Genomic DNA, 27,670 nt, shown 5'->3' on the forward strand with positions numbered 1-27,670 from the left:
TGCAATAGAAAGAGCAATGGTACCATAATGAAGATCTGCGTGTTCACTGGTGTTTATTGACAATGACAGAAACAGATGGATGAAGTCTGCTTCTGGAAGGAGGCTGGAGACTGCTGAGGACAAACAATATTCTGGCTTCCAACACCTCACATAAGAAAGTTGGTATAGCTTCCAGATAATACATTAATATCTATATAACCCCAGTGTTCCTTATATATGACATAAAAAACCTACATCAGCTGTACTTCACAGGGGCACAACATTTATGTCCATTTGTAATACAACCTTAATCAGCTGGAAACCAATGCATCTGGGTATTTAGCGAAGTTGTTGATTGATTCCACATTTTGTGCAAGTTGGTTATTAGCTGATCTGGAGTCAGGTACATATACAGAGGCAGCTTTAATCACCCCCCCCCCCCCCCCCCCCATTAAACCACATCCCACCCCTGCAGACTGTGGACAGAGGTGCATGAGTGAAGAGAAGCCCTGAACCTTCAGTTAGCCTGTGAATCACTTATGCTAATTGCTAATGCTATTTGACCCCCCCCCCCCAATTAAGAGGCACACTTTGCAAACAGATATACAAAGTGTTTCATTTCATATGCTTGAATATTTATTTCAGACCATTTCCTTAAATGAAGAATGAACTCCCCAAAAGAAAAAAAAGAAGAAAATTACATCAGTGTCCTCAAAGGAAAATGGTTCCAGTTCAAGTCTCAAGTCACGTTATACCACATATCTTATCTTGTCTGATAGGTCTTTTAGTCGCAGTTACACGGCAATATCATCATCTCTTCCACCTTTATTATGTTTACAAACACAAAATCCACAGTCATTAGAATGATCACATCACTCTCTTCTTCATATAATGATATTAATGTCCCAACATACTTCAAATGCAGTGCTGCTGAATGATAAAACCATCACTTCCATCACCATCCCAAAGGAGCCACTTACTACTGTAGCACCAGCAGCTGCCTGACAGATGACTAGCAGCTCACAAACAGATGACCAGCAGCTCCACCACAACTGAGAATGAGCTCGATTGAAGATGCAGCTGAAAGTCCAGTAAACCTGAACAAAGCATTTTTTTTTAATCACACAAGTTAATACCTACACATTTTCTTATGTATATACATTGATCAATATATATTTTTTGGACGTTTTATCTTTCACACAAAGTTCCATAGTTCAGATCAAGTTTCAACGTCTTTGAAAAGCTAGCAGAGTACAGTTAGATCAACGTTCTACTAAAAGGAACAATAGCTAGAAAATCATTCATCAATTCCTACCTGTTTGATCTAATACAATGGGAAAGTGTTTGCTGCAGGATGACCTTAAACATATCATGGAAAACTAACACCACACACCCTGCATGTGGAATAACACACAGAAGGAGTAGGAAAACATTAAACTATACATGGAAAATCGACACGAGAGGAAGGTTTCAAAGTCAAAAAGTGTCTTAAAGTATTAGAGGAAAGGTTGGAATGTGTCTCTGCTGGGGGGACACGAACACAATCAGTAACACAAGAAACTACAGAAGCCTCTGTGGTGACGAACAAGCTTGTAGGTCTGCTGTTATGGACTTCACCACAACACATTATCTAGTATTTTCAAGATGTAGTAGAACACATTATTTTTAAGACTGCTAAAACAAGAAATTGCTATTTAAAGACGAACATAATAGCAACATTATTACTCCTACCTCAGTCTGCTGAGAGGAATGATGAAACCAACATGGACACACCATGAAGTACAGAAAGCTGTGAACTCGACACGAGACATTGAAGACTCAGAGTACTAACATCCATTATGCAGGCAGCATATTTCATGGATCTCCAAAGTGCAACATCTTAGGTACTCTCTCAAGTTAATGCCACTCCAGTTACATACAGATTCACCTAACAGGTCTATTTCATATGCAACTTTTTAAGGCTTGTTACATTCAAAACGCATGTGTATGTACAAACTGTATCAGGTCACCAGTTGTGAGTGTGTGTATATGTGTGTATATATACATATATATATATATATATATATATATATATATATATATATATATATATAAACATATATATATATATATATATATATATATACATATATATATATATATATATATATATATATATATACACATGTATATATATATATATATATATATATATATATGTATATATACATACATATACATATATATATACATATATATACATACATATACATATACATATATATATATATATATATATATATACATATACATATACACACACACCACACCATACACCATATATATATATAAGCAAAGATGTTCGCATGTTTCGACCTCTTCTCAACATTGTGTACATGTCCGACCTACACTTGGTTTCTTGTAACATTTTGACAGATTTCACTTCAGAACGGTGAACAAAAACTAAAGAAACTGTGAAGTGCCATCACAACCTCAAGCAACAAACCAGGGACCCAAAGATCCAGTTTAAGGGAGGTAGGACATGAAAGGTAAACCAGGAGGAGTAGTGTGCAGTACAAATGAAGGTCAAATCTGCTGTTGGAAGTGTGGAGGGCAGTATGGAGTCACCAGAGTCCAGACCTGGAGGGGGGAGACGCTGAAGATTACCAGGTATGGGAACTCTTCACACACACTCAGTCCAGTTTCTCCTTGTGAACCAGTTTGGGTGAGTCCACAAAGTCTTGGCCATTGAACAGGATGATGGTGGCTGTAATCGCACTAGCAGCCCCCCAGAACAGCACGTAGGCCAGGGTCTCTGTCCACGTGTCCCCTAGAAAAAAAAAAAACAGACAAGAACCTGTCAGCTGAAGCTCTTCAGCTTTCATTTCACTGGTTCTAGAAAGCTGCACGGTGGTGTAGTGGGGAGCAATGTCGCCTCACAGCGAAAGGGTCCCGGGTTTCATTCCCGGGTCGGGTTCGGGTTCCTTCTGTGTGGAGTTTGCATGTTCTCCCCGTGTAAGCGTGGGTTCTCCGGCTTCCTCCCACAGTCCAAAAGACATGCAGGATGGGGATAGGTTGATTGATGACTCTAAATGTCCCGTAGGTGTGAATGTGAGCGTGAATGGCTGCCTGGCTGACTTCACCACAACACATTATCTAGTATTCTCAAGATGTAGTAGAACACATTATTTTTAAAGGAAAACACCACCGCATTTCCATACTGAACTATGTTCTGCCCTGATCTTAGACGAGGTGATACATACCTCCCTCTCCTCTGTGCGTGCACTCAATGGCTCTTGCGCACACTCCGCGCAGCGCTAATTTGCTAGCATGTAGCTTGTCCCAGTATATTCCTTAGGATCCAAAGGGGGGTGAAGTTAGAAGCGACCAAGCACTTCCACGTTGTCCCTATTTAAATACGGTTACCTGAGTAGTTACACACCCCAAGTTTGGTTACACAAAATGAAACATGCCAATTTTTCTAAGCGGATAACAAGGATAACTATATAGTATGGCGGAATAACAACTGGAAGCACTTCGACGTCGGCGCAGTAATATCATCACTCCGCTCCCCCTCTTACTTCCGTCAATAGAACCTACGTGACCTGCACGCCGTCGCCTGCACTACCTGTAGTAGTTTGTGCACAGTTGAGGAAGCATCAGGTTGTAGTAAGATAGTTTGTGAACAATCAAACATCATGGTTATAACGTGCATCGTACAGGGTTGTGAAAACAAGCAGAAGGTATATAGTCCCGTCATGTTTTGAGTGATGATATATTTTATATGATATATGATATGATTTTGCTAGCTACATGCTAGCAAATTAGCGCTGCGCGGAGTGCGCGCAAGAGCCATTGAGTGCACGCACAGAGGAGAGGGAGGTATGTATCACCTCGTCTAAGATCAGAGCAGAACATAGTTCAGTATGGAAATGCGGTGGTGTTTTCCTTTAAGACTTGTAAAACAAGAACTTGCCATTTAAAGACGAACATATTAGCAACATTATTACTCCTACCTCAGTCTGCTGAGAGGAATGATGAAACCAACATGGACACACCATGAAGTACAGAAAGCTGTGAACTCGACACGAGACATTGAAGACTCAGAGTACTAACATCCATTATGCAGGCAGCATATTTCATGGATCTCCAAAGTGCAACATCTTAGGTACTGGGTTACCTGTCTGTCTCTACATGTCTCCCTGTGATAGACTGGTTACCTGTCTGTCTCTACATGTCAGCCCTGTGATAGACTGGTTACCTGTCTGTCTCTACATGTCTCCCTGTGATAGACTGGTTACCTGTCTGTCTCTACATGTCAGCCCTGTGATAGACTGGTTACCTGTCTGTCTCTACATGTCTCCCTGTGATAGACTGGTTACCTGTCTGTCTCTACATGTCAGCCCTGTGATAGACTGGTTACCTGTCTGTCTCTACATGTCTCCCTGTGATAGACTGGTTACCTGTCTGTCTCTACATGTCTCCCTGTGATAGACTGGTTACCTGTCTGTCTCTACATGTCAGCCCTGTGATAGACTGGTTACCTGTCTGTCTCTACATGTCAGCCCTGTGATAGACTGGTTACCTGTCTGTCTCTACATGTCTCCCTGTGATAGACTGGTCACCTCTCTGTCTCTACATGTCAGCCCTGTGATAGACTGGTTACCTGTCTGTCTCTACATGTCAGCCCTGTGATAGACTGGTTACCTGTCTGTCTCTACATGTCAGCCCTGTGATAGACTGGTTACCTGTCTGTCTCTACATGTCAGCCCTGTGATAGACTGGTTACCTGTCTGTCTCTACATGTCAGATAGACTGGTTACCTGTCTGTCTCTACATGTCAGCCCTGTGATGGACTGGTTACCTGTCTGTCTCTACATGTCAGCCCTGTGATAGACTGGTTACCTGTCTGTCTCTACATGTCGGCCCAGTGATAGACTGGTTACCTGTCTGTCTCTACATGTCAGATAGACTGGTTACCTGTCTGTCTCTACATGCCAGCCCTGTGATAGACTGGTTACCTGTCTGTCTCTACATGTCTCCCTGTGATAGACTGGTTACCTGTCTGTCTCTACATGTCAGCCCTGTGATAGACTGGTTACCTGTCTGTCTCTACATGTCTCCCTGTGATAGACTGGTTACCTGTCTGTCTCTACATGTCTCCCTGTGATAGACTGGTTACCTGTCTGTCTCTACATGTCAGCCCTGTGATAGACTGGTTACCTGTCTGTCTCTACATGTCAGCCCTGTGATAGACTGGTTACCTGTCTGTCTCTACATGTCAGCCCTGTGATAGACTGGTTACCTGTCTGTCTCTACATGTCGGCCCAGTGATAGACTGGTTACCTGTCTGTCTCTACATGTCAGATAGACTGGTTACCTGTCTGTCTCTACATGCCAGCCCTGTGATAGACTGGTTACCTGTCTGTCTCTACATGTCTCCCTGTGATAGACTGGTTACCTGTCTGTCTCTACATGTCAGCCCTGTGATAGACTGGTTACCTGTCTGTCTCTACATGTCTCCCTGTGATAGACTGGTTACCTGTCTGTCTCTACATGTCTCCCTGTGATAGACTGGTTACCTGTCTGTCTCTACATGTCAGCCCTGTGATAGACTGGTTACCTGTCTGTCTCTACATGTCAGCCCTGTGATAGACTGGTTACCTGTCTGTCTCTACATGTCAGATAGACTGGTTACCTGTCTGTCTCTACATGTCTCCCTGTGATAGACTGGTGACCTGTCTGTCTCTACATGTCGGCCCTGTGATAGACTGGTTACCTGTCTGTCCCTACATGTCGGCCCTGTGATAGACTGGTTACCTGTCTGTCTCTACATGTCAGCCCTGTGATAGACTGGTTACCTGTCTGTCTCTACATGTCTCCCTGTGATAGACTGGTTACCTGTCTGTCTCTACATGTCTCCCTGTGATAGACTGGTTACCTGTCTGTCTCTACATGTCAGCCCTGTGATAGACTGGTTACCTGTCTGTCTCTACATGTCTCCCTGTGATAGACTGGTTACCTGTCTGTCTCTACATGTCTCCCTGTGATAGACTGGTTACCTGTCTGTCTCTACATGTCAGCCCTGTGATAGACTGGTTACCTGTCTGTCTCTACATGTCAGCCCTGTGATAGACTGGTTACCTGTCTGTCTCTACATGTCAGCCCTGTGATAGACTGGTTACCTGTCTGTCTCTACATGTCAGATAGACTGGTTACCTGTCTGTCTCTACATGTCAGCCCTGTGATGGACTGGTTACCTGTCTGTCTCTACATGTCAGCCCTGTGATAGACTGGTTACCTGTCTGTCTCTACATGTCGGCCCAGTGATAGACTGGTTACCTGTCTGTCTCTACATGTCAGATAGACTGGTTACCTGTCTGTCTCTACATGCCAGCCCTGTGATAGACTGGTTACCTGTCTGTCTCTACATGTCTCCCTGTGATAGACTGGTTACCTGTCTGTCTCTACATGTCAGCCCTGTGATAGACTGGTTACCTGTCTGTCTCTACATGTCTCCCTGTGATAGACTGGTTACCTGTCTGTCTCTACATGTCTCCCTGTGATAGACTGGTTACCTGTCTGTCTCTACATGTCAGCCCTGTGATAGACTGGTTACCTGTCTGTCTCTACATGTCAGCCCTGTGATAGACTGGTTACCTGTCTGTCTCTACATGTCAGCCCTGTGATAGACTGGTTACCTGTCTGTCTCTACATGTCAGATAGACTGGTTACCTGTCTGTCTCTACATGTCAGCCCTGTGATAGACTGGTTACCTGTCTGTCTCTACATGTCAGCCCTGTGATAGACTGGTTACCTGTCTGTCTCTACATGTCGGCCCAGTGATAGACTGGTTACCTGTCTGTCTCTACATGTCAGATAGACTGGTTACCTGTCTGTCTCTACATGCCAGCCCTGTGATAGACTGGTTACCTGTCTGTCTCTACATGTCTCCCTGTGATAGACTGGTTACCTGTCTGTCTCTACATGTCAGATAGACTGGTTACCTGTCTGTCTCTACATGTCAGCCCTGTGATGGACTGGTTACCTGTCTGTCTCTACATGTCAGCCCTGTGATAGACTGGTTACCTGTCTGTCTCTACATGTCGGCCCAGTGATAGACTGGTTACCTGTCTGTCTCTACATGTCAGATAGACTGGTTACCTGTCTGTCTCTACATGCCAGCCCTGTGATAGACTGGTTACCTGTCTGTCTCTACATGTCTCCCTGTGATAGACTGGTTACCTGTCTGTCTCTACATGTCAGCCCTGTGATAGACTGGTTACCTGTCTGTCTCTACATGTCTCCCTGTGATAGACTGGTTACCTGTCTGTCTCTACATGTCTCCCTGTGATAGACTGGTTACCTGTCTGTCTCTACATGTCAGCCCTGTGATAGACTGGTTACCTGTCTGTCTCTACATGTCAGCCCTGTGATAGACTGGTTACCTGTCTGTCTCTACATGTCAGCCCTGTGATAGACTGGTTACCTGTCTGTCTCTACATGTCAGATAGACTGGTTACCTGTCTGTCTCTACATGTCAGCCCTGTGATAGACTGGTTACCTGTCTGTCTCTACATGTCAGCCCTGTGATAGACTGGTTACCTGTCTGTCTCTACATGTCGGCCCAGTGATAGACTGGTTACCTGTCTGTCTCTACATGTCAGATAGACTGGTTACCTGTCTGTCTCTACATGCCAGCCCTGTGATAGACTGGTTACCTGTCTGTCTCTACATGTCTCCCTGTGATAGACTGGTTACCTGTCTGTCTCTACATGTCAGCCCTGTGATAGACTGGTTACCTGTCTGTCTCTACATGTCTCCCTGTGATAGACTGGTTACCTGTCTGTCTCTACATGTCTCCCTGTGATAGACTGGTTACCTGTCTGTCTCTACATGTCAGCCCTGTGATAGACTGGTTACCTGTCTGTCTCTACATGTCAGCCCTGTGATAGACTGGTTACCTGTCTGTCTCTACATGTCAGATAGACTGGTTACCTGTCTGTCTCTACATGTCTCCCTGTGATAGACTGGTGACCTGTCTGTCTCTACATGTCGGCCCTGTGATAGACTGGTTACCTGTCTGTCCCTACATGTCGGCCCTGTGATAGACTGGTTACCTGTCTGTCCCTACATGTCGGCCCTGTGATAGACTGGTTACCTGTCTGTCTCTACATGTCTCCCTGTGATAGACTGGTTACCTGTCTGTCTCTACATGTCAGCCCTGCGATAGACTGGTTACCTGTCTGTCTCTACATGTCAGCCCTGTGATAGCCTGGTTACCTGTCTGTCTCTACACGTCTCCCTGTGATAGACTGGTTACCTGTCTGTCTCTACATGTCAGCCCTGTGATATACTGGTTACCTGTCTGTCTCTACACGTCTCCCTGTGATAGACTGGTTACCTGTCTGTCTCTACATGTCTCCCTGTGATAGACTGGTGACCTGTCTGTCTCTACATGTCAGCCCTGCGATAGACTGGTTTCCTGTCCAGGGTGTACCCTGCCTTCACCCAATGACAGCTGGGATCGGCTCCAGTCCCCCCTGTGAATACAGGGCTAAGCGGTCAACGATGAATGGTTCTAGAAAGCTTCTTCACCGGCATCAACTCATGTTCTTTTGTTTGAAACTCCTCCCAATAGTGTGTGAACATTGGCCCCAGGCTACAGCAGAGGTGTATGAACCAGCTCACAGACTCAGATCCTAGGCCCAAAGTTACAGGTACAACCTGCCTGAGGAGATCCAGCCCGCAGTCATCTCTTTGAACTTCTTTAAATACATTTTAAAGATGCTGCTTTAATTTACTTATTTATTCGTCAATCTGTCTATATTGCATTCTCTTTTTATTTGTTTGTATTTGTTACTTTTTATCGTTTCATCTAGCAGTAAAAGTCACAAATCTCCACGGTTAAGAACATTTTAACAAGAGAATAAAGTCAAGTAAGAAAATCAACAGGAAGTAAATGAACAGCCATAAATAACATTTCTATGAGCCAATAGAAAGTTAGGAGCCATCTAATCACAAATGACAGTTTAGCTCGAAAGAAAGCACTGACTGATTGGATGTAGATGTATGAGCAGAGAAGAACTTACCAGCCATGAGAAGACAGACGATGCACATGGAAAATGCCACCAGCATAATGATAGGCAACTGCAAAAAGAGTCGGATTCAAAGCATTAGACCTCTAGTCACATGACGTGCTGCTGCTGAGAGAGAGAGGATGGTGCTGTACTGACCGTGAGGAACTTCCAGTCCTTCTGCACACGAAGAGGAGTCGGTCCGTCAGTCTCATCCACAGCAAAGTTACCAAGAAACAAGTCGATGGAATCCTGAAACCACAGAAGCCATCAGACACACTGAGCTCACAGCCAGCTTACCAAAGGCCAACGCGTGTTAGAGGAAGAGATGCACACTGCGCTTCTGTGGAAGTCTCATATTCATTTATGCAAGATTTAAGGACATTCAGGGGTAAATGTACTAAGACTGGTGCAGTTTGCGCTGCATTTGTTATTGCGGTCTTGCAAACAGCGCACGCTGTGCTTCCTGATTTTGTGTCGTATTTATCAAACCTGACAGCCATCAGGCAAACAGCGCTACTCCGCTCTCCAATCTCATTAGTGCACCTCTAAAAGCAATAAATGGACCCGCATGTAACAAAATTACACATAAAGCCAGATTGAAAAGGTAGCGTACAACAGGGCACAGGCGAGGAGAACCGGTTCAGGTCCACCAGAAATTAATGTCTAGTAATGTGCAGCAAAACTGTGAAATGAAACAAAATAATGGGAAGATGCAATAACTGATTTGTGTGCAAATGGAACGGCCAGAGTGGAAACCAAATGATGTTGCCACCAGCAAGAGACGAACAACTACGGACCATCGCTGCAGGCATGGTCAGTACTCTGCAGGGGACCTCCGACTTCCATCGAGACCTGAGACGGAAGTATGCTGCGTTTACTTGTAATCGGATATCGGTAACTTCCAACTGCTGAGTCAGGCTCCCTCTAGTCTAAAGTGTTTGACCAGGTACATTTCATTACTGCTGACTCACAATGGAGGATCAACAGGCAGAGAAAGAAGACCATTCAACTAAAAACGAAAAAGAAACAAACTAATGGAAGTGAAGAAGAAGGAAAGTCATCAAGAAGCAAAGTGACGCCAACGAGGGGAAACCACGGACCTCCTTTCAGTGTGGAGCATTTGAAGGCATCACGCAGATGAGAGACAGTCACACTGTTGGTGAGGGAGATGAGTCCCAGAGGCCCTGCAGTTCCATCTACTGCCAAAGAGGCCGCTAGAAGCAACGCATCTCAAATCTTACACACTTACACTTTAACTTCATAATAAACCAGATATCACATTAAAACAGCCTTTATTGAGACTTTTGTAAAAAGTGCCCCCTTGTGTTGACTCTATCCTTCTAGTTAGCTATGCTAGCTAAATCCTGGACCTGGACTTGGTGTTCGGACTGCTGCAGAGTCCAAACCATCCTCTTGTGGATTTGTTCAGTCCTCTAGCAGAACTACTCACACATCAATGCCCCGCTGTCACACACCAACTCTTAATAAAACAGTCAGACTTAAAGTGCTAAGAAAACAGGGTATGGGACAGATTTTAATGGCAGGGGATCACCATACTTTTGTAGTATGAGTATAATTCCAACACTGGTCTCTGATTGGGCATTAACCTTCTCACTTTGTTCAGTGATGATGCATCTGCAACAAGTCATACCTGTCTGAATCCATCAGAAAAGTTGTTTTTGTAGTAGCGGATCATTGAGTTCCAGCCGTCCATCAGCAGTCCCCACCTGGTCCTCTTCCCCGTCCTGATGGACAGACGAAGTTTGATCTCCAGTTAACAACAGCAGCATGTCAGTGAGCTGAGTGTTATGGGATGTTACAGCACTGTACCTGGTGAAGTCTGTTTTCAAGGCTCCGGTTCCTGCATACTGTACAGCGCATGCATTAGCATTGTCAGCCCATGCTGGTTAAAGAGCACACAGACTAACAGTTACACTTCCTCCTCTTCACACAACACAGGCTTACAGTCGAGCACACAGAACACATTACCATTCTTGTAGATCTTCTCAAACTCAGCCTGCTCTTCAATCCGCTGGCCCACATTCAGAACCCCCATCCTCTGTCCACACACAGACACAACACACACATGGTGTGAGTGAACACAGGTTGAAATAATAACATTTACATTCACTTATTAATACTACATCTGTCTGTCCCTGCAATTCCCCTTGTTTGCCTGCTCATCCTTCTGTCTTTTGCATGTTTATGCCCTCAATTGTTGATGACGACCTGCCTGACTGTTGATGACTGGTGTGGTGAGCCTCTTGTCCTCTATGTTTCCAGGTGATTGGAGGCCTGGCAGCCAAATGAAAAAGGCCAACCTTCAGCATTGTGCTCTGTCTCTTACCTGCATGGACCTCGCCAGCAGCCACTGGCTTTTGCCACTCGTTTGCCTTTTCTGTTGTTTCTGCTTTGTTGTTTTAAATAGTTCATCCGATTCAATAAATACTATTCGTTGTTGTCCGTTAATTGTGTCTCTCTCGTTTGTCATGGCCTTGGAGCCGGGTTATGACAGCAGCTGGAAAAGTTTGCTTTGCATTTGGTGTGAACACACCAACATGCTACAGATTGATAATAACCAGAGGGAATGTTGATTGTCAAAATATTTACTTTACATGTGCTGTAGTAGTAGTAGCAGCAGCAGCAGCAGCAGCAACAGTAGCACTAGCAGTACCAGCAGCAGTAGGAGCAGCAATAGCAGTAGCAGCAGTAGTAGCAGTAGGAGCAGCAGTAGCAGCAGTAGTAGTAGTAGGAGCAGCAGTAGCAGTAGCAGCAGCAGTAGTAGTAGTAGCAGTAGTAGTAGTAGGAGCAGCAGTAGCAGTAGCAGCAGCAGTAGTAGTAGGAGCAGCAGTAGCAGTAGCAGCAGTAGTAGTAGTAGGAGCAGCAGTAGCAGCAGTAGTAGTAGTAGGAGCAGCAGTAGCAGTAGCAGCAGCAGTAGTAGCAGTAGGAGCAGCAGTAGTAGTAGTAGCAGTAGGAACAGCAATAGCAGTAGCAGCAGTAGTAGCAGTAGGAGCAGCAGTAGCAGTAGCAGCAGTAGTAGTAGTAGCAGTAGGAGCAGCAGTAGCAGTAGCAGTAGCAGCAGTAGTAGTAGTAGCAGTAGGAGCAGCAGTAGCAGTAGCAGTAGCAGCAGTAGTAGTAGTAGCAGTAGGAGCAGCAGTAGTAGTAGTAGCAGTAGGAGCAGCAATAGCAGTAGCAGCCGTAGGAGCAGCAATAGCAGTAGCAGCCGTAGGAGCAGCAATAGCAGTAGCAGCCGTAGGAGCAGCAATAGCAGTAGCAGCCGTAGGAGCAGCAATAATAGTAGCAGCCGTAGGAGCAGCAATAGCAGTAGCAGCCGTAGGAGCAGCAATAGCAGTAGCAGCCGTAGGAGCAGCAATAGCAGTAGCAGCCGTAGGAGCAGCAATAATAGTAGCAGCAGCATTAACAGTAGCAGTAGCAGTAGCAGCAGCAGCATTATCAGTAGCAGTAGCAGTAAAAGCACCAGCGTGTTGGACATACCTGAAGTTGAGACTGTAGGGAGCGTCGGGCCAGCAGGCTCTGGATCACGTTGGTCCTGTCCAGACAGTCCATGCAGTTACTGCGGAACACTCCTCTCTGCTGGGCCACCATCTTCCCCTCTGAGTTCACCATGAAGTAACTGCAGAGACCCAGAGAGCAGTAGGAATATTGCTACCTGGAAAACCACCACAGCTATGAGCCCAGAACAGCTGCTGGTGGACTTACCTGTACTGGTCTTGTGTCTCACTGACAGCATCCACTAGGATCTGGAGACGGTCCCATCTCATGTGGCTGCACTCTTTGTGGAAGTCGAAGGCTATGTAACTGAGGGCACAATGTCAGTGACCAGATTGTTTCCATCGAGTGGCAATTGACTCTCGTCTAAGCCCCCACCCCCTGCTGCTACTCTGTCATGCACTACCTGCATAAATATCAACTAAGTTTTGGAGAAACAGAAAGTGATTTCAGAGAGATGCAGACCGAAGTATCTTTATACAGCTGATCAAACCGGATAAAGATACAGTTACACATCTCGGTGTAAACGTGTCGTTGCCACTGACAGACTCAGATTGTAATATACAATACACAGTGGACATTGAACTGATCGGTGGTCATTTGACTAGTACAAAAAAATTATGATTGTTGTTAGTTGTTATAAAGTGTTGTGACTGTTCACCAGGGAAGAGAGCAGACACAGCACCTAAAGAAATGCACTAAATGACATCATAAGTGAAGAGAACAACCGTAGAGGCCATTGAGTGACACTTACTTGAGCATACCATTGTTCATGCCTGTCATCATCTTGGCAAAGGCCTGTTCTAGTGGCTTCTCTGAACCCTTCTGATTCACCTGGACAAATCAGAAAACACTACTTGGTCTCACAAGTTCTTGCTAATATTTCCTTTAAACAAATAATTAAGTAAACGTGAAAAGTTGTCTCACCAGGTTCAGAATAGATTGTTTCCCATAGATGAGGAGCTGAGAGTCGAAATGCCTCTGGAAACCATCCATCTGTACAACATTAAAGAGGTTAGCATACGATTTTCAAACCACACATTTAAAAAACACACAGAAACATGAAACCGCCTGCTCTTACATGATTGGTGGTTTTGTTGATTATAGGTTTAGGTTTGTATTTGAGGTTTGGCCTCTGACTCCAGTAAAATGGGATGGAGCCTCGTGTCTAGAGAGCGGGAAAACGGTTCATTTTTAAAAGGAATTTCTGAAATCTGGGGAAAAAGTTGGTCAGAAAGATGCAGAAAAAGACTGAGCCACAACCCAAACAGACTTGCCTGTATAAATGAAGCCTTCGCTCCCTCGTATAAAACTATCTGCTCAGTCTCCACAAAGTTAGCAGCGTGGCCTTCAGAGTCGATGCCTAGAAAAGGTGGGACACAAGACATCTATGAGCAGGTAGCAACTCTGTGGACAGCATGGTCTCCTCTTGTACCTTTATAGAGCAGCTCCACAAACAGACACTGGATGTTTCTCAACGTCAAGGAAGGATCTTTCAACGTAGACCCTACGTCAGTGGTTTTCAAACTTTTCAATTTGAATCAACTGTAAAACGCAGAATTTCGTTGAAGCAGTAAGACTGGATTTCATCTAAACCACAGTGAGTGATTGGAAGGAAGGATCCATCCAACCAATTAAGGACCGGCCAACCAATTAAGAAGCCGTCCGACCAAGGAAGGATCCGTCCGACCAAAGAAGGATCCGTCCGACCAAAGAGGATCCGTCCAACCAAGGAAGCAGCTGTCTGACCAAGGAAGGAGCCTTGACTTGGAGATAAACCTAGTGTCATACTTCAGGGCTTTTTTTTACCTCGAACGTAATATCTGACGCCAGCCCGGAAGCAGCTTCTCCTGGATATGAGGATCCACTCAAAGATCTTTCCGTTGATACGACATGGCTTCATGACAATGACTGGACCAGGAGGGTCAAGGAAACACTTCAATCATATCGTATATAAAATATTACACGTTCTGTGAAATAGGATACATCCATGGACAACAGGAAGTGCAAATGAATGAAGCTGTGGGGAAACAGTGGATGTTATTCAAATGAAATAGTACAGAGACACTGAGTGAAAATGAACTGAGACACAGTCGACGGTCATATGCGTTACCTCTGGCTGAGCAGCCAGTTCTCTCAAGAGGTTCGCGTTCCACACAAACCTCTGATCGGCCTGAAAACCACAAGCAAAATGATTCATCAACTCATAGTATCAAAACTCTTATGATTAATTATACATTATGTAACTAGTAGCGGTGGGGGAAGAAGGGCTTCTCTCTTAAATGATGCAGAAAACTAAAAGAAAGAAATACAAATGGGTCTACAATCTGTGTTCTAAGGAAATACGCCACCTTCAAAAAGTAATCACCACCTTGGATGTTTACCTGTATTATTGCTTTTATAAGTGGAATCATGGTGAATATAATTTGGCTTTTTTGAAGAATTTACAAAAAAAAAACCATCTTTAATGTATAAAAAGTGAAAGCAGGTGGCAACAGCTAGCACAGATGCTAGCAGCAGCAGCAGCAGCCCAACAGCAGGCAATAGCAGCACTAGCTTCCAGGGTCCAGCAGCATGTCATGGCCTTGAACCAGCGGCTACAACCTCGCCACCTAGATTTGCATTTGTGAAAATATTTCTCACTTCTCTCCTGATATTTTCACACATATTGCTTGTTTATGGTTTGTTTTGAACAAACCAGGGTAGATAATAATTGAAAAAGTGACAAAATACACCAAGGCAGTTTTGGTGAGTTGTATTTGTTTCAGTCAAATTTGAATTAAGAGGGTTTTTCCGGCTGTTTTAAAAGGAGTCTGGTATTTAGCGAGAGATATAGATGCTGTTGCTGGTTAGAAAAAACTCTCTGCAGGATCCTTTATTTGATCCACTGCAATCATTAAAAATGCAAAAGCAGCATATGCAATATGCTTCAGTAGTGTAGCATAGAAATGTGTATGTGCTGAAATGTTAGCTCCTCTGCTATTTTTGATTTTTGAATAGAAATGTTATTTTAATAGCAATAAACCTTTGTGACGGTTAGAAACTATGTCAGAGGAATTGTGTTGCTGTGAACTGTATTTAATGACTCATTTAGCTTTCCCTCATTGATATAAATAGGGTGGACAAAATAATAGAAACACCTGTCATTATACAAACTGCAGCCTCTAAAATGATCATACAGTCTAATCAACACGTCTCTCACAGTTTCATCGAACAAAACCACTACCACACCAGTTTCCAGCCTTCTACCACTATTAGAAGAGAAGTTATGGGCTTCCAAAAATGCCAAAAAAGGAAATGTGAAATTCCAATGCGTCAATAAAGGCCGTGCCACCCGTGAATTTCAAATGGACGCCACGGGCAAACTGTGAGATATTGACCTGCAACTTCAGATTCCTTTGTTTGGTAACATAAGGTATATTTTCACCGCTTTTCAGCCAAATCTGAGAGGTACTATGTATGGTACCCCGATATTGGCTGTGTTCACATGGAATGACCCAAATGAATGTACATATAATTAAATTGAAAAAGGCTAATTGATCCCTATTTTGGCATGTGACAGTATGTAAGACAACAAATACATGAATCAAGTGTGGCCATTCATTGGATGTCTCACCCTCTCCAGCAGACTCATCTCTTGGAAGTCTGGACTGGTGTTGGCCAGCCGCTGCAGAGAGTGTGTCAGGTCGTAGTCAGTGCAGAAGTAGAAGCCGTCTGTCGTCAGCACGTTGTTAATCATGGACAGGAAAGACTTGTTCTCCTGAGACTAGCAGAGGAAAGGAAACAGACTTTTAGTATTCAAGAAAAACTCATGACAATGGACTTCAGAGAGCAGGGAACTGCACACTCATGCTATACTGCTACTGTATATGTTAACTTCTTCTCTCCTGATCCTCAATTCAGGAACGGTCTGGGACCAAAACTCGGTGCTGGCATTTCGTGTCTGTCAAAAATATCACGTTTATTTTTTTTTTTCCCCAAAGTGTTTTGGACCAGCCCAGTGTCAATTCAAAAAACAATGGGCCACCGATCCAGGCCTACCACTTTTATGGCCTGACCAAAGTGTCAGTGGTCGGCCCAAAAAGCACGTCGGCCCACCAGGAAAATGCCCGGTATACCAGATGGCCTAAACCCAGAGACTAAACTGTCTCTAGTGTTTTTACACACTGTGGAAATAATAAGAGCTGTGAAATAAATGTATGCATTATCAAATGAAAGTCCCCTGAAATAAATGAATGTGTATTTATATTAACATTTGTTCATAGATGTCTTGCCTGATTTATTTATTTCATGATGACCCTGTCACACATGTGATCAAACCACACCCACCCCTTCATTAAATAACATTCATGTTTCATGTTACTGACAATAATATCATATTTGAAACCAGGGGATGTATTTCTTGAATTTCTCCTTCTCTTTTCAACCTTTAAAACTGCATGTTTCTATTGTGTAAATAGTTTTAACGTTAACATTTAACAACACATAATTTTTCCCTTATGTGAAGCACTTGTTAATAAGGCACACTTTGGACAACATACAGTTGCTTCACGGATTCGGAAAGTTGAAGATTCCATATTTAACATGCATCCAGTGGGGCAAAAAAGTATTTAGTCAGCCATCGATTGTGCAAGTTCTCCCACTTAAAATGATGACAGAGGTCTGTAATTTTCATCATAGGTACACTTCAAATGTGAGAGACAGAATGTGAAAAATAAATCCTGGAAATCACATTGTAGGATTTTTAAAGAATTTATTTGTAAATGATGGTGGAAAATAAGTATTTGGTCACCTACAAACAAGCAAGATCTCTGGCTCTCACAGACCTGTAACTTCTTCTTTAAGAAGCTCGTCTGTCCTCCACTCGTTACCTGTATTAATGGCACCTGTTTGAACTTGTTATCTGTATAAAAGAAACATACAAGACCATTGATAATCTCCCTCGATCTGGGGCTCCACGCAAGATCTCATCCCGTGGGGTCAAAATGATCATGAGAACGGTGAGCAAAAATCCCAGAACTACACGGGGGGACCTGGTGAATGACCTGCAGAGAGCTGGGACCAAAGTAACAAAGGTTACCGTCAGTACACACTACGCCAACAGGGAATCAACTCCTGCAGTGCCAGACGAGTCCCCCTGCTTAAGCCAGTACATGTCCAGGCCTGTCTGAAGTTTGCCAGAGAGCATATGGATGATCCAGGAGAGAGTTGGGAGAATGTCATGTGGTCAGACGAAACCAAAATATAACTTTTTGGTACAAACTCAACTCATCGTGTTTGGAGGAAGAAGAATGCTGAGCTGCATCCCAAGAAACCATACCTAGTGTGAAGCATGGGGGTGGAAACATCATGCTTTGGGGCTGTTTTTCTGCAAAGGGGACAGGACAACTGATACGTGTTAAGGAAAGAATGAATGGGGCCATGTATCGTGATATTTTGAGCCAAAACCTCCTTCCATCAGTGAGAGCATGAAGATGAAACGTGGCTGGGTCTTCCAGCATGACAATGATCCCAAACAAACCGCCCCGGCAACGAAGGAGTGGCTGCGTAAGTAGCATTTCAAAGTCCTGGAGTGGCCTAGTCAGTCTCCAGACCTCAACCCCATAGAAAATCCGGCGACAGCCTCAAAACATCACTGCTCTAGAGGAGATCTGCATGGAGGAATGGGACAAAATACCAGCTACAGTGTGTGCAAACCTTGTGAAGACCTACATTAAACGTTTGACCTCTGTCATTGCCAACAAAGGTTATATTACAAAGTATTGAGTTGAACTTTTGTTATTGACCAAATACTTATTTTCCACCATCATTTACAAATAAATTCTTTAAAAATCCTACAATGTGATGTGAGTGTACCTATGATGAAAATTACAGACATCTGTCATCATTTTAAGTGGGAGAACTTGCACAATCGGTGGCTGACTAAATACTTTTTTGCCCCACTGTATCTTCTATTGTGATGTGTTGTAATTACACCACAAGATGGACCTGGTACCGGGTCCACCAACTAAACAGGTTACAGAACAATTGTCTAATGCAGATTTAGATTGAACAGTCTTGCTGACCTGGAGCTCTGAGAGGTGCAGCACCGTCTTCTTATAAGAGATCACGTCAAAGTCCACAGCCTTCCACACGGCGTGGCCCAGGAGGCTGCCCACATTCCTCTTCCTGGTGATGACTATCAGGTACATCCCTGTGGAGGGGGAGGGGTCACTCACGCTTTTATGGAGCTAGAACAGTCTCATAATTCATAAATGCACACAGAAATTCATAAATGCACAAAAAAGATTTACAAATGTATTTGGGGATTTGTATATACATGTGACTCAAAACACAAATACATTTTCAATGCACACACAAATATGTTTCATTTCATATGTAAGTAAAAAATATTCACATGTAAAAAACAAGATTCATTAACATATTTCCAATGCACACACAAATCTAAAAAAAAAAATCACAAATACATGAATGTTAAAGTATTTGCAATCTTCATCAAATACGCATTTGGGGCTTGTTACATTCATATATGAACTGTTGGACCTGTATTTACAAAGTGCTTTTAATTTGTAAACCTCCCTGCATTTGTGTGTGAAACTTTTGAGACTCCCCTGACGTGACTCTGATCCACAAATGCGTTTTTTCTAAGAGGAGGTTGTCTGTAGCCAATCAGATGTCTCCCTCCTTTACAGCCAATCACGTGAGTGTCTCCCCCAAAAGTCTAAAACACAACTCCGCCCGCACCGGTTCATCTTCCCCAGAATGAGGGAATAAATTACTTCTATAAAATGCTTCTTTATAAAAGAAAAATAGATATTTATATAACTGTACACCTAATCTATACAGCATAAAGACAGGGAGCACAGGAAGAAGGGAAATTATCTCCAGAAATAAGGTTGATTCTGGCTCTAGCACCCATATCCCTCCAACGCAACGCACTCACGTGATTGGCTGTAAAGGAGGGAGACATCTGATTGGCTACAGACAACCTCCTCTTAGAAAAAACGCATTTGTGGATCAGAGTCACGTCAGGGGAGTCTCAAAAGTTTCACACACAAATGCAGGGAGGTTTACAAATTAAAAGCACTTTGTAAATACAGGTCCAACAGTTCATATATGAATGTAACAAGCCCCAAATGCGTATTTGATGAAGATTGCAAATACTTTAACATTCATGTATTTGTGATTTTTTTTTAGATTTGTGTGTCCATTGGAAATATGTTTATGAATCTTGTTTTTTATATGTGAATATTTTTTACTTACATATGAAATGAAACATATTTGTGTGTGCATTGAAAATGTATTTGTGTTTTGAGTCACATGTATATACAAATCCCCAAATACATTTGTAAATCTTTTTTGTGCATTTATGAATTTCTGTGTGCATTTATGAATTATGAGACTGTTCTAGCTCCATACGCTTTACTGTACAGGTTTCAAAGACAACAATATGGTACCTACCTGCTACCAGGCGAATGGTTCCCATGATGCCACATACAGGCCTGGTGACTGCGGATGGGGGAATGTCTTTTTTACCTGTGAAAGCACCAGATGTTTAGAAAAAAATCACTGATAATTTCACTTCCTATTGAATCTGTATGCTCATCTATCATCTATTAAATGGAAGACAGATTGATAAGACTAAAAAATAGACAATATGTTTATAGTTTTACTTGTTGTTATGTGGTTTTGCCTCACTTTTAAAAACGTGCTCTGATGTCCTGAGGGTAAAAAAAATCTGCATTAAAAAATTGCCATGAAATATTCATTTTCAGAATATTACCCATTTAAATGCTAATTTCTTCAAATAATGGAAAACCCACTGACAAAAATGTCACATGTATACATTTTCTGTATACTGTACAGGTGGAAATTATTATTATTTTTTTTATCAGTCATAGTCAGACATATGTCAATATGCAATACATTTTTGTCCTTAAACAGGACCTATTATGCTAATTTACATATGTTCTGTAAATCAAGTTACTATTGCATTCTGTCTACCATTATATGTTTATTCTTACCATGATTATGTTTTGCCAATGTTTACTTAATTACTTCATTATCCTTTTTATTATTGGTGCCTCCAATCACCGCGCCATGTCACAGCTGCCCCCCCCCCCCCAAAAAAATATTGTTCATTAAGATAAACCGTCTACCATTTACACGGCAATTGATGGCTAGCTATAAAAGGTCCTTTTTCTCTGAGAAGACATGCCTAGCCAATACAAACACAGCTCCACGGCCGAGGGCTCACAGGTGGTGAGGCTGACACGCATCTATACGCGTGTTTGGTTGTTGTCATTAAAACGTTAGGCTTCCTACCTGTGAGGGTCATCTCATTGGAGACCCTGTCGATCGCCAGCACAGCATCAACCCCTTCATCACAGGCCTCGATGAAGAACTTCTCTGGGGTTGTGTGCCTGCCAGACAACAATGCAAAGTTATTCTCCCTCGTACAAAGTCAATGTAGAGATGCAAATAGACATTGAATGATGGAAATACGTAAAATGTGCCTCTTTTACAATAAAAACAGTTGCAACTTTTTTTGTAAATTAACTTGCTCCTCTAATGTGAAAATCACAACTTTAACCGCAACTTTTCAAAAAGGCTGCGACAAAATCAGGCATTTTAGGCCACAACAATTACAAACAAAGACAGCGAAGACCAGGAGGGACTGAAATATAATCACGAGTGACTTGAAAAAGCTGTCTAGTTCACTATCAAGGTAGAGAAGTCAAATATATTTGTTCCCTAATTAAATGTAAAGTGATACCAGTATATTTTAGTGCCAGGTTAGGAGTTATTTTTGATTCATTATCAGGATATCTTGAATAGAAATTATTTTGGCAGGATAATCATGACCTCACATTTTCATATCGGCACATGCCTAATGCTCAAGAGCACCTACTTAGGGATTTAGAGTTCCACAATCATGAAATACTATAGTATTTGGCAGATAAACAGGAAACATAGGGAGAGAGGGGGGTCTCCAAGTAAGATATCCTCATGTTTAATCTGGAGGGCCAACACATTAGGAGCTCACCATTATCCAAATGTTCGAATGAATGTGATAAAAAGTATTTTTCATAAACGTGACCACATGCAGCTTTAAATGGAGCAGAGATCATAGCAGCAGCTTGAGTAAGAAGCTGAAGAATGTGACCTGGTGCTGTAGTGACACAGCAGGCTATTGTTGGCCACCCATTTAAGACCACAGTGACATACATGCCTGTGCTACACCAACATAAAGCAGATTTACTAAGACACAACAAAATGTTTCCCACATTTATGATAAACCGCTCTGACTTTACATAACAGCTTTGCTGACCCTTTTCCAAATGAAGTGTTTCAGTTCCGAGAAACTCACTGGTTTTGATTCATTTAATTTCAAAATAAAAAACAGTTGTAGAGACTTGGGTTATCCATGAAAGTTACATATTATATATTACTTTACAAGGGTCTCACACAGAGCCGGTGTTGCACAGACTTCTGTGACCCATCAGACATTCTGTGACTGTAGAGGCTGCTGTTGCAAACAGGCAATGTTGGTGGATGAAACTCCCATATCCACAAAGCTCTAAGACTTCATTGTCTGTCCATGCAGCGAGCCTGCATTGCACACACCAGGAGTATGTTCACTAAATAAAATTGTTATGCAGAACTAAATTAATATCCAAAAGTCTATTCCACAGACGGTAATTCACAATGATATGAAGCTCTTCTTCATGCCTGTTGTACACCAGGGAATCTGATTGGTCGCAGAATAGCCAACAAATGAGATCATGAGCCTGTATTTTTGTTGCTCACAAGGTTGCTTGCAATGATTGAATGATATCTATCCATGGCCACAGGTGTATAAAAACAGCACCTCGGCATGCAGACTGTTTCTACAAACATGTGAAAGAATGGGTCGCTCTCAGGAGCTCAGTGAATTCCAGCGTGGTACTGTGATAGGATGCTGTGCAACAAGTCCAGTGGTGAAATGTCCTCCCTCCTAAATATTCCACAGTCAACTGTCAGTGGGATTATAACAAAGTGGAAGCGATTAGGAACGACAGCAACTCAACAAGAAGTGGTAGACCACGTAAAATGATGGAGTGGGGTCAGCGGATGCTGAGGCACATAGGTCACAGAGGTCACCAACTTCCTGCAGTCAATCACTACAGACCTCCAAACTTCATGTGGCCTTCAGGTTAACTCAAGAACAGTGTAGAGAGCTTCATGGAATGGGTTTCCATGGCGATCAGCTGCATCCAAGCCATACATCAGCAAGTGCAATGCAAAGCGTTGGATGCAGAGGTGAAAAGCACGCCGGCACTGGACTCTAGAGCAGTGGAGACGTTCTCTGGAGAACCCAATCACGCTTCTCCATATGGCAGTCTGATGGACGAGTCTGGGTTTGGTGGTTGCCAGGACAACGGTACTTGTCTGACTGCATTGTGCCACGTGTAAAGTTTGGTGGAGGGGGATTATGGTGTGGGGTGTTTTTCAGGAGCTGGGCTTGGCCCCTTAGTTCCAGTGAAAGGAACTCTGAATGCTTCAGCATACCAAGAGATGTTGGACAATTCCATGCTCCCAACTTTGTGGAACAGTTTGGGGATGGCCCCTTCCTGTTCCAACATGACTGTGCACCAGTGCACAAAGCAAGGTCCATAAAGACATGGAGGTAGTGATGTGATTTCCGAAACGGGCGTGTTGGCGCTTCTCTGAAGTCCCGGATCGAAACGTTTGGAAACGATGTGCCGAAAAGCGGTTATGAAACGCGCATGTGACGTGACTGTAGTTCAGTGATTGAAGGAACGCCTCTATGTTTCGAAACGGCTATTCCAAGACGGGCCAGAAATACTGGCAAGAGCGACGTGCTGTCTTCCTTAATTTGTACCAACTGACTAAGACATTTTTAAGTGTCCCTGCAACAAGTGTACCCTGTGAAAGGATTTTTTCAAAAGCAGGGGAAGTCTATTGCAGGGCTGATATTTAGAGACAGACAATCATTGACTCTCACATTCACACCTACGAGCAATTTGGAGTCATCAGTTAACCTAACCCCATCCTGCATGTCTTTGGACTGTGGGAAGAAGCCGGAGAACCCGGAAAGAACCCATGCTCACATGGGGAGAACATGCAAACTCCACACAGAAGGAACCTGAACCCGACCCGGGAATCAAACCCAGGACCCTCTCGCTGTGAGACGACAGTGCTACTGCACCGTGCACTACAACACCGTGCAGCCCCGATAGAACACCTTTGGGATGAATTAGAGTGGAGACTGAGAGCCAGGCCTTCCCGTCCAACATCAGTGTGTGACCTCACAAATACACTTCTGGAAGAATGGTCAAAAAGCCTCATAAACACACTCCTAAACCTTGTGGAAAGCCTTCCAGAAGAGTTGAAGCTGTTATAGCTGCAAAAGGGTGGACCGACGTCATATTAAACCCTATGGATTAAGAATGGGATGTCACTTAAATTCATATTCAAGTGTCAAGGCAGGTGAGTGAATACTTGTGGCAATATAGTGAATCTCCCTACAGCAGACATGAGGTGGAGTGTAAAGCCCCTTTGAGTGAAGCTCTCTTGGGCTGAGAAAGGAGCCTTACAGACCATGTGGGTGTGTTTAATGTATAAGTGTAACAGCAGGGATCAATTTTGTTGTGATCCTTTGGATCATTTAGACCCACTCCACCCCAACAAGCTGTGACATGGCGCGGTGACACAAAGAATGGGAGGTGGGCCGCTGGTGGCTCACTCGGGTTTAACAAGGGTGTGTCTAGTGGTGGCACGTGAGGCGGATGTACCACTCGGTGGAGGGGTGGGTTACCGACGAGGAAGGGTTTATTCTTTTTAGGCTCATATGTAACGGGAATTATTCCGCCAGAACACGAGACCGCCGGTTTGTCTGGTAGATACGACTCTGTCAACTTTCAGAAAACTATTGCACCAATGGCAGAGTTCGGTCAACGGATAGTTAGTGATGAGAGAAACAGCGTCACGTTACGTTTCACATAAATGTGTCGTAAAACAACAGCCACAGTGCTACCGCTGAACGGAACCGACGATACACCTTGGTTCCACATGAACAACAAACCCAGAACAGCTGCTAGCTAGCTTAACTAACAAGCGTTCGACCGTTAGGAGGTCACGTACATCTCCTACCAAGTCAACATGTTTTATTTCCTTCATAATGAATGAGTGGAGTGAAACTTGACTGCGTCCTGCTGCTCTACCGGAACCCGCCTGTCAGCCAACTTAAGCCACCGTGTCATCTGAGATCGCCCTAGTTCGGAACTCCAGCTCCTGCTTTACGTCACTCAGAAGCTTTAGCCTATGGTTTGCATTTTTATCACACTTAGAAAAGTCCGATTTTAAAAACGATAAACTATATGTACTCACAAATTGTATCTCTCGTAGGCAGTCGCCATCTTCGCTCCGTCTACCTGACCTCCGTGACGTCAGCAGCAGAGCGAGTGGGCTCTGTGTGTGTTGCCAGATACAAGTTATAGAACCCGTAGAAGGGCGCAGTGCTTAAACTACCGGTTTCCCGTCAAACGCAGGAGAACCTGGCACCCATAAGGCGAAACGATGGGTGGTACTTGTAGTTCAACCACTGCAACTAGCTAGGTATCTATCCAGCCTTCACTAAAGAAAACAAAGCTAATCAGTTCTGATTCATATTTCAGAAACGCTATGTTTCCATAGTACTCATTTCACTTGGGGTTTATAGCTGACATCTTCACTGTCACTCAGAGTATATCAGGACATTGTGGTGTGTAATTTCAAAATTAAAGCCCTTAAAATATATTATATTAGCTAACTTCCATCTAAATTCAGATTAAAATTGAAATAAAACGGTCAAATAACAAACTGATTTCTCTTCAAATTCAAAGTAGACCCTCTCAATAAAATGTACAAGAATAAATGTTGACATAAAATGGCAAGCAACAAAAAATGTACAGATTCATATTAATTAAAAAAGAATTAGTGCAAAGCTTCAGTGCAAATAATGCAGCAGCATGATAAGGTGCATGTTAATGGTGAGTGTATTTGTCCATCATGAGGTAGCAGAATACAACCTCATGATGGACTAGTACTAATTGTAGTGTGCTTTCAGTAGGCTTGTTCGGGATGGTCTTGGCTTGACTTGACTTGACTTATCACGCCGACGAGAGCTGCAGGTGTCTGAGGGGGCGGGCTCTAAAAGAGACGGCAGCCAAACGCCAAGTCGGACAACAAAGTCAACGTGACTATAGTGCTCAAGCGATAGAACACAGCAGCAAACCAAAGAGGATATGTTATATATATATATATATTACACACACACACACACACACACACACACACACACACGTGATGTCTGTCCGCACTCCTGAATGTGATTGTATGTGCTGATGTGTGATTATGCTTTATGTGCTGATGTGTGATTATGTTGCTGCTGTGTGACTATGTTTTATGTTTTATGTGCTGCTTCTGTATGTCTCGATTATGTGTTGTCTCTGCATGATTGTACTGATGTTTCACTGTTCTCTCCTATCTTCATTGATTTATCCTGTCTCCTAGCTGTCCTAACACTCTCCTTTAATCAATGTGCTGTAATATATTGTTTTTGTTTTTTGTTTTGCTTTTTAGGGTGCCTATTGTCATCTGGCCGGGGACTGCAGCAGGATATTAGCCATGTTGGCTAAAGCTGCCTTTTTTACTGTTATTGATACAGTTGATTAACTGGGATTGTCTTCGACATAATAAACTAATAAACTAAACTAAACTAAACACACACACACATACATATATACATACATACACACACACACACATGCAAGGCAACATGTGGAAGGCATTCTTTTTTTCCAGTGTATTTGTATTATCATTCTATGTTTCTATTCAGTAGGCGAATTCGACTTGATGTAGCCGCCTGCAGCGCGCTACCTAACGTGATGTATTGTGGGTTGAAAGCGATGCATGATGGCTAGAATTAGGCTTGTTTCGAATCAAGCATGCGCATGCATTTGCCTCGCAAAACAAGGCATTCTGGGAAAAAAACGTCACAAATGCTGGTGATAACTTCCCTTTGCGACATGTCACATGACTTTAAAAACTCGCGGTGTCTCCAGGGTACCTCCCTCCGCATGCTTTTCAGATGCAGATGGTCTGAAATAAGTGCGGACATAAGACACTCCCCTCAACGTTGCCCTAGTTGGTTAGAATTACCACGTGGTATTTCCCACGTGAGAAAATTCCTCAGCCTCCGTCAACAACGGGACTTCAAATGCCTCGGCTCGAGTTCGTCAGCGACGAAGAAAGCCAGCGCCACTGGGCAGGCCATATTCTTTGTGCAAAGTCTGTGAAGTTTCCCCTGGCGCGATAGTTTTTGTTATGTATACAATTATTAATAAAGTTTAAATAAAAAAAAAATAAAAAATGGTCCGTGAAGTGCACCTGTGTCCGACTTGACGTGGTGAGAACTTGGCGTGTTTATGACGAGTTCCGGCGGATCCTCTCAAGTCTCGTTCATGCATCGACGCAAATGCATGCGATCCGAAACGCGCCCATTCCCAGCAAACATTTTGACGTCTATTTGACGTCTAATCGACGTCGGTCAGGCAGGTCGATTCGACGTCTACCAGAGGTGCTGAAATGAAAGTTTTTCTGACGTCGGATTTCGACGGCTCTTCGACGGCATCAATTCACGTCGTTTCAACGTCGTTTCGACGACATATCAACGGCTCACAGAGCAGGCTACTATGTCATTATTACGTCGTATAGACGACTTTTCCACGTCTCTACGTGACGTCTGTTTGACGTCTAATTAACGTCGGTCTCATGACCGAAGTCATTTCGACGGCTCTTAGACGGCATCAATTCACGTCATTTCAACGTCGTTTCGACGACATATCAACGGCTCACAGAGCAGGCTACTTCAATCTATGTCATTATTACGTCGTATAGACGACTTTTCAACGTCTCTACGTGACGTCTAATCAACGTCGGTCTCATGACGGAAGTCATTTCGACGGCTCTTAGACGGCATCAATTCACGTCATTTCAACGTAGTTTCGACGGCATATCAACCTTTGTCAAAATACACATGTAATGTATTGCATTTAAAAATATGTTTACCTAAATCT

At 43.3% G+C, this 27,670-nt stretch overlaps 1 protein-coding gene and 1 long non-coding RNA gene across 2 annotated transcripts; one reads left to right on the forward strand and one right to left on the reverse strand.

Annotated features, from left to right (window-relative positions):
• The first annotated feature begins 44 nt into the window (after positions 1 to 44).
• On the forward strand, positions 45 to 1,648 carry LOC311027958. The gene is made up of 2 exons (XR_014598662.1): positions 45 to 349; positions 505 to 1,648. It is a non-coding gene; the product is annotated as an uncharacterized lncRNA (long non-coding RNA).
• Positions 1,649 to 2,294: 646 nt separating this feature from the next.
• Positions 2,295 to 25,046, reverse strand: LOC311028211 (phosphatidylinositol-3-phosphatase SAC1-A-like). The gene is made up of 20 exons (XM_084032586.1): positions 24,942 to 25,046; positions 20,874 to 20,971; positions 20,010 to 20,084; positions 18,614 to 18,741; positions 16,165 to 16,314; positions 14,662 to 14,721; positions 14,535 to 14,568; positions 14,358 to 14,459; positions 13,826 to 13,911; positions 13,630 to 13,716; positions 13,476 to 13,544; positions 13,303 to 13,382; positions 12,759 to 12,857; positions 12,534 to 12,672; positions 11,028 to 11,097; positions 10,869 to 10,941; positions 10,690 to 10,783; positions 9,195 to 9,287; positions 9,051 to 9,108; positions 2,295 to 2,788 (listed from the first exon to the last, which is right to left on the reverse strand). The coding sequence occupies exons 1-20, from the start codon at positions 24,968 to 24,970 to the stop codon at positions 2,652 to 2,654; spliced, it is 1,761 nt and encodes a 586-aa protein (XP_083888712.1). The 5' UTR covers positions 24,971 to 25,046; the 3' UTR covers positions 2,295 to 2,651.
• Between the last annotated feature and the right edge of the window lie 2,624 nt (positions 25,047 to 27,670).

This window comes from Eutrigla gurnardus (genome assembly GCF_963514095.1).
Source record: "Eutrigla gurnardus genome assembly, chromosome: 17".
Taxonomy (NCBI): domain Eukaryota; kingdom Metazoa; phylum Chordata; class Actinopteri; order Perciformes; family Triglidae; genus Eutrigla; species Eutrigla gurnardus.

Excerpts from the sequence above, each read along its gene's own strand:
- LOC311028211 (XM_084032586.1), bottom strand. The coding sequence starts at position 24,970 with ATGGCGACTGCCTACGAGAGATACAATTT. Across the intron at positions 12,673-12,758 it reads GAGACACAAGACCAGTACAG|TTACTTCATGGTGAACTCAG; the intron begins GTAAGTCCACCA and ends GGGTCTCTGCAG. Across the intron at positions 2,789-9,050 it reads CGTCTGTCTTCTCATGGCTG|GGGACACGTGGACAGAGACC; the intron begins GTAAGTTCTTCT and ends TTTTTTTTCTAG.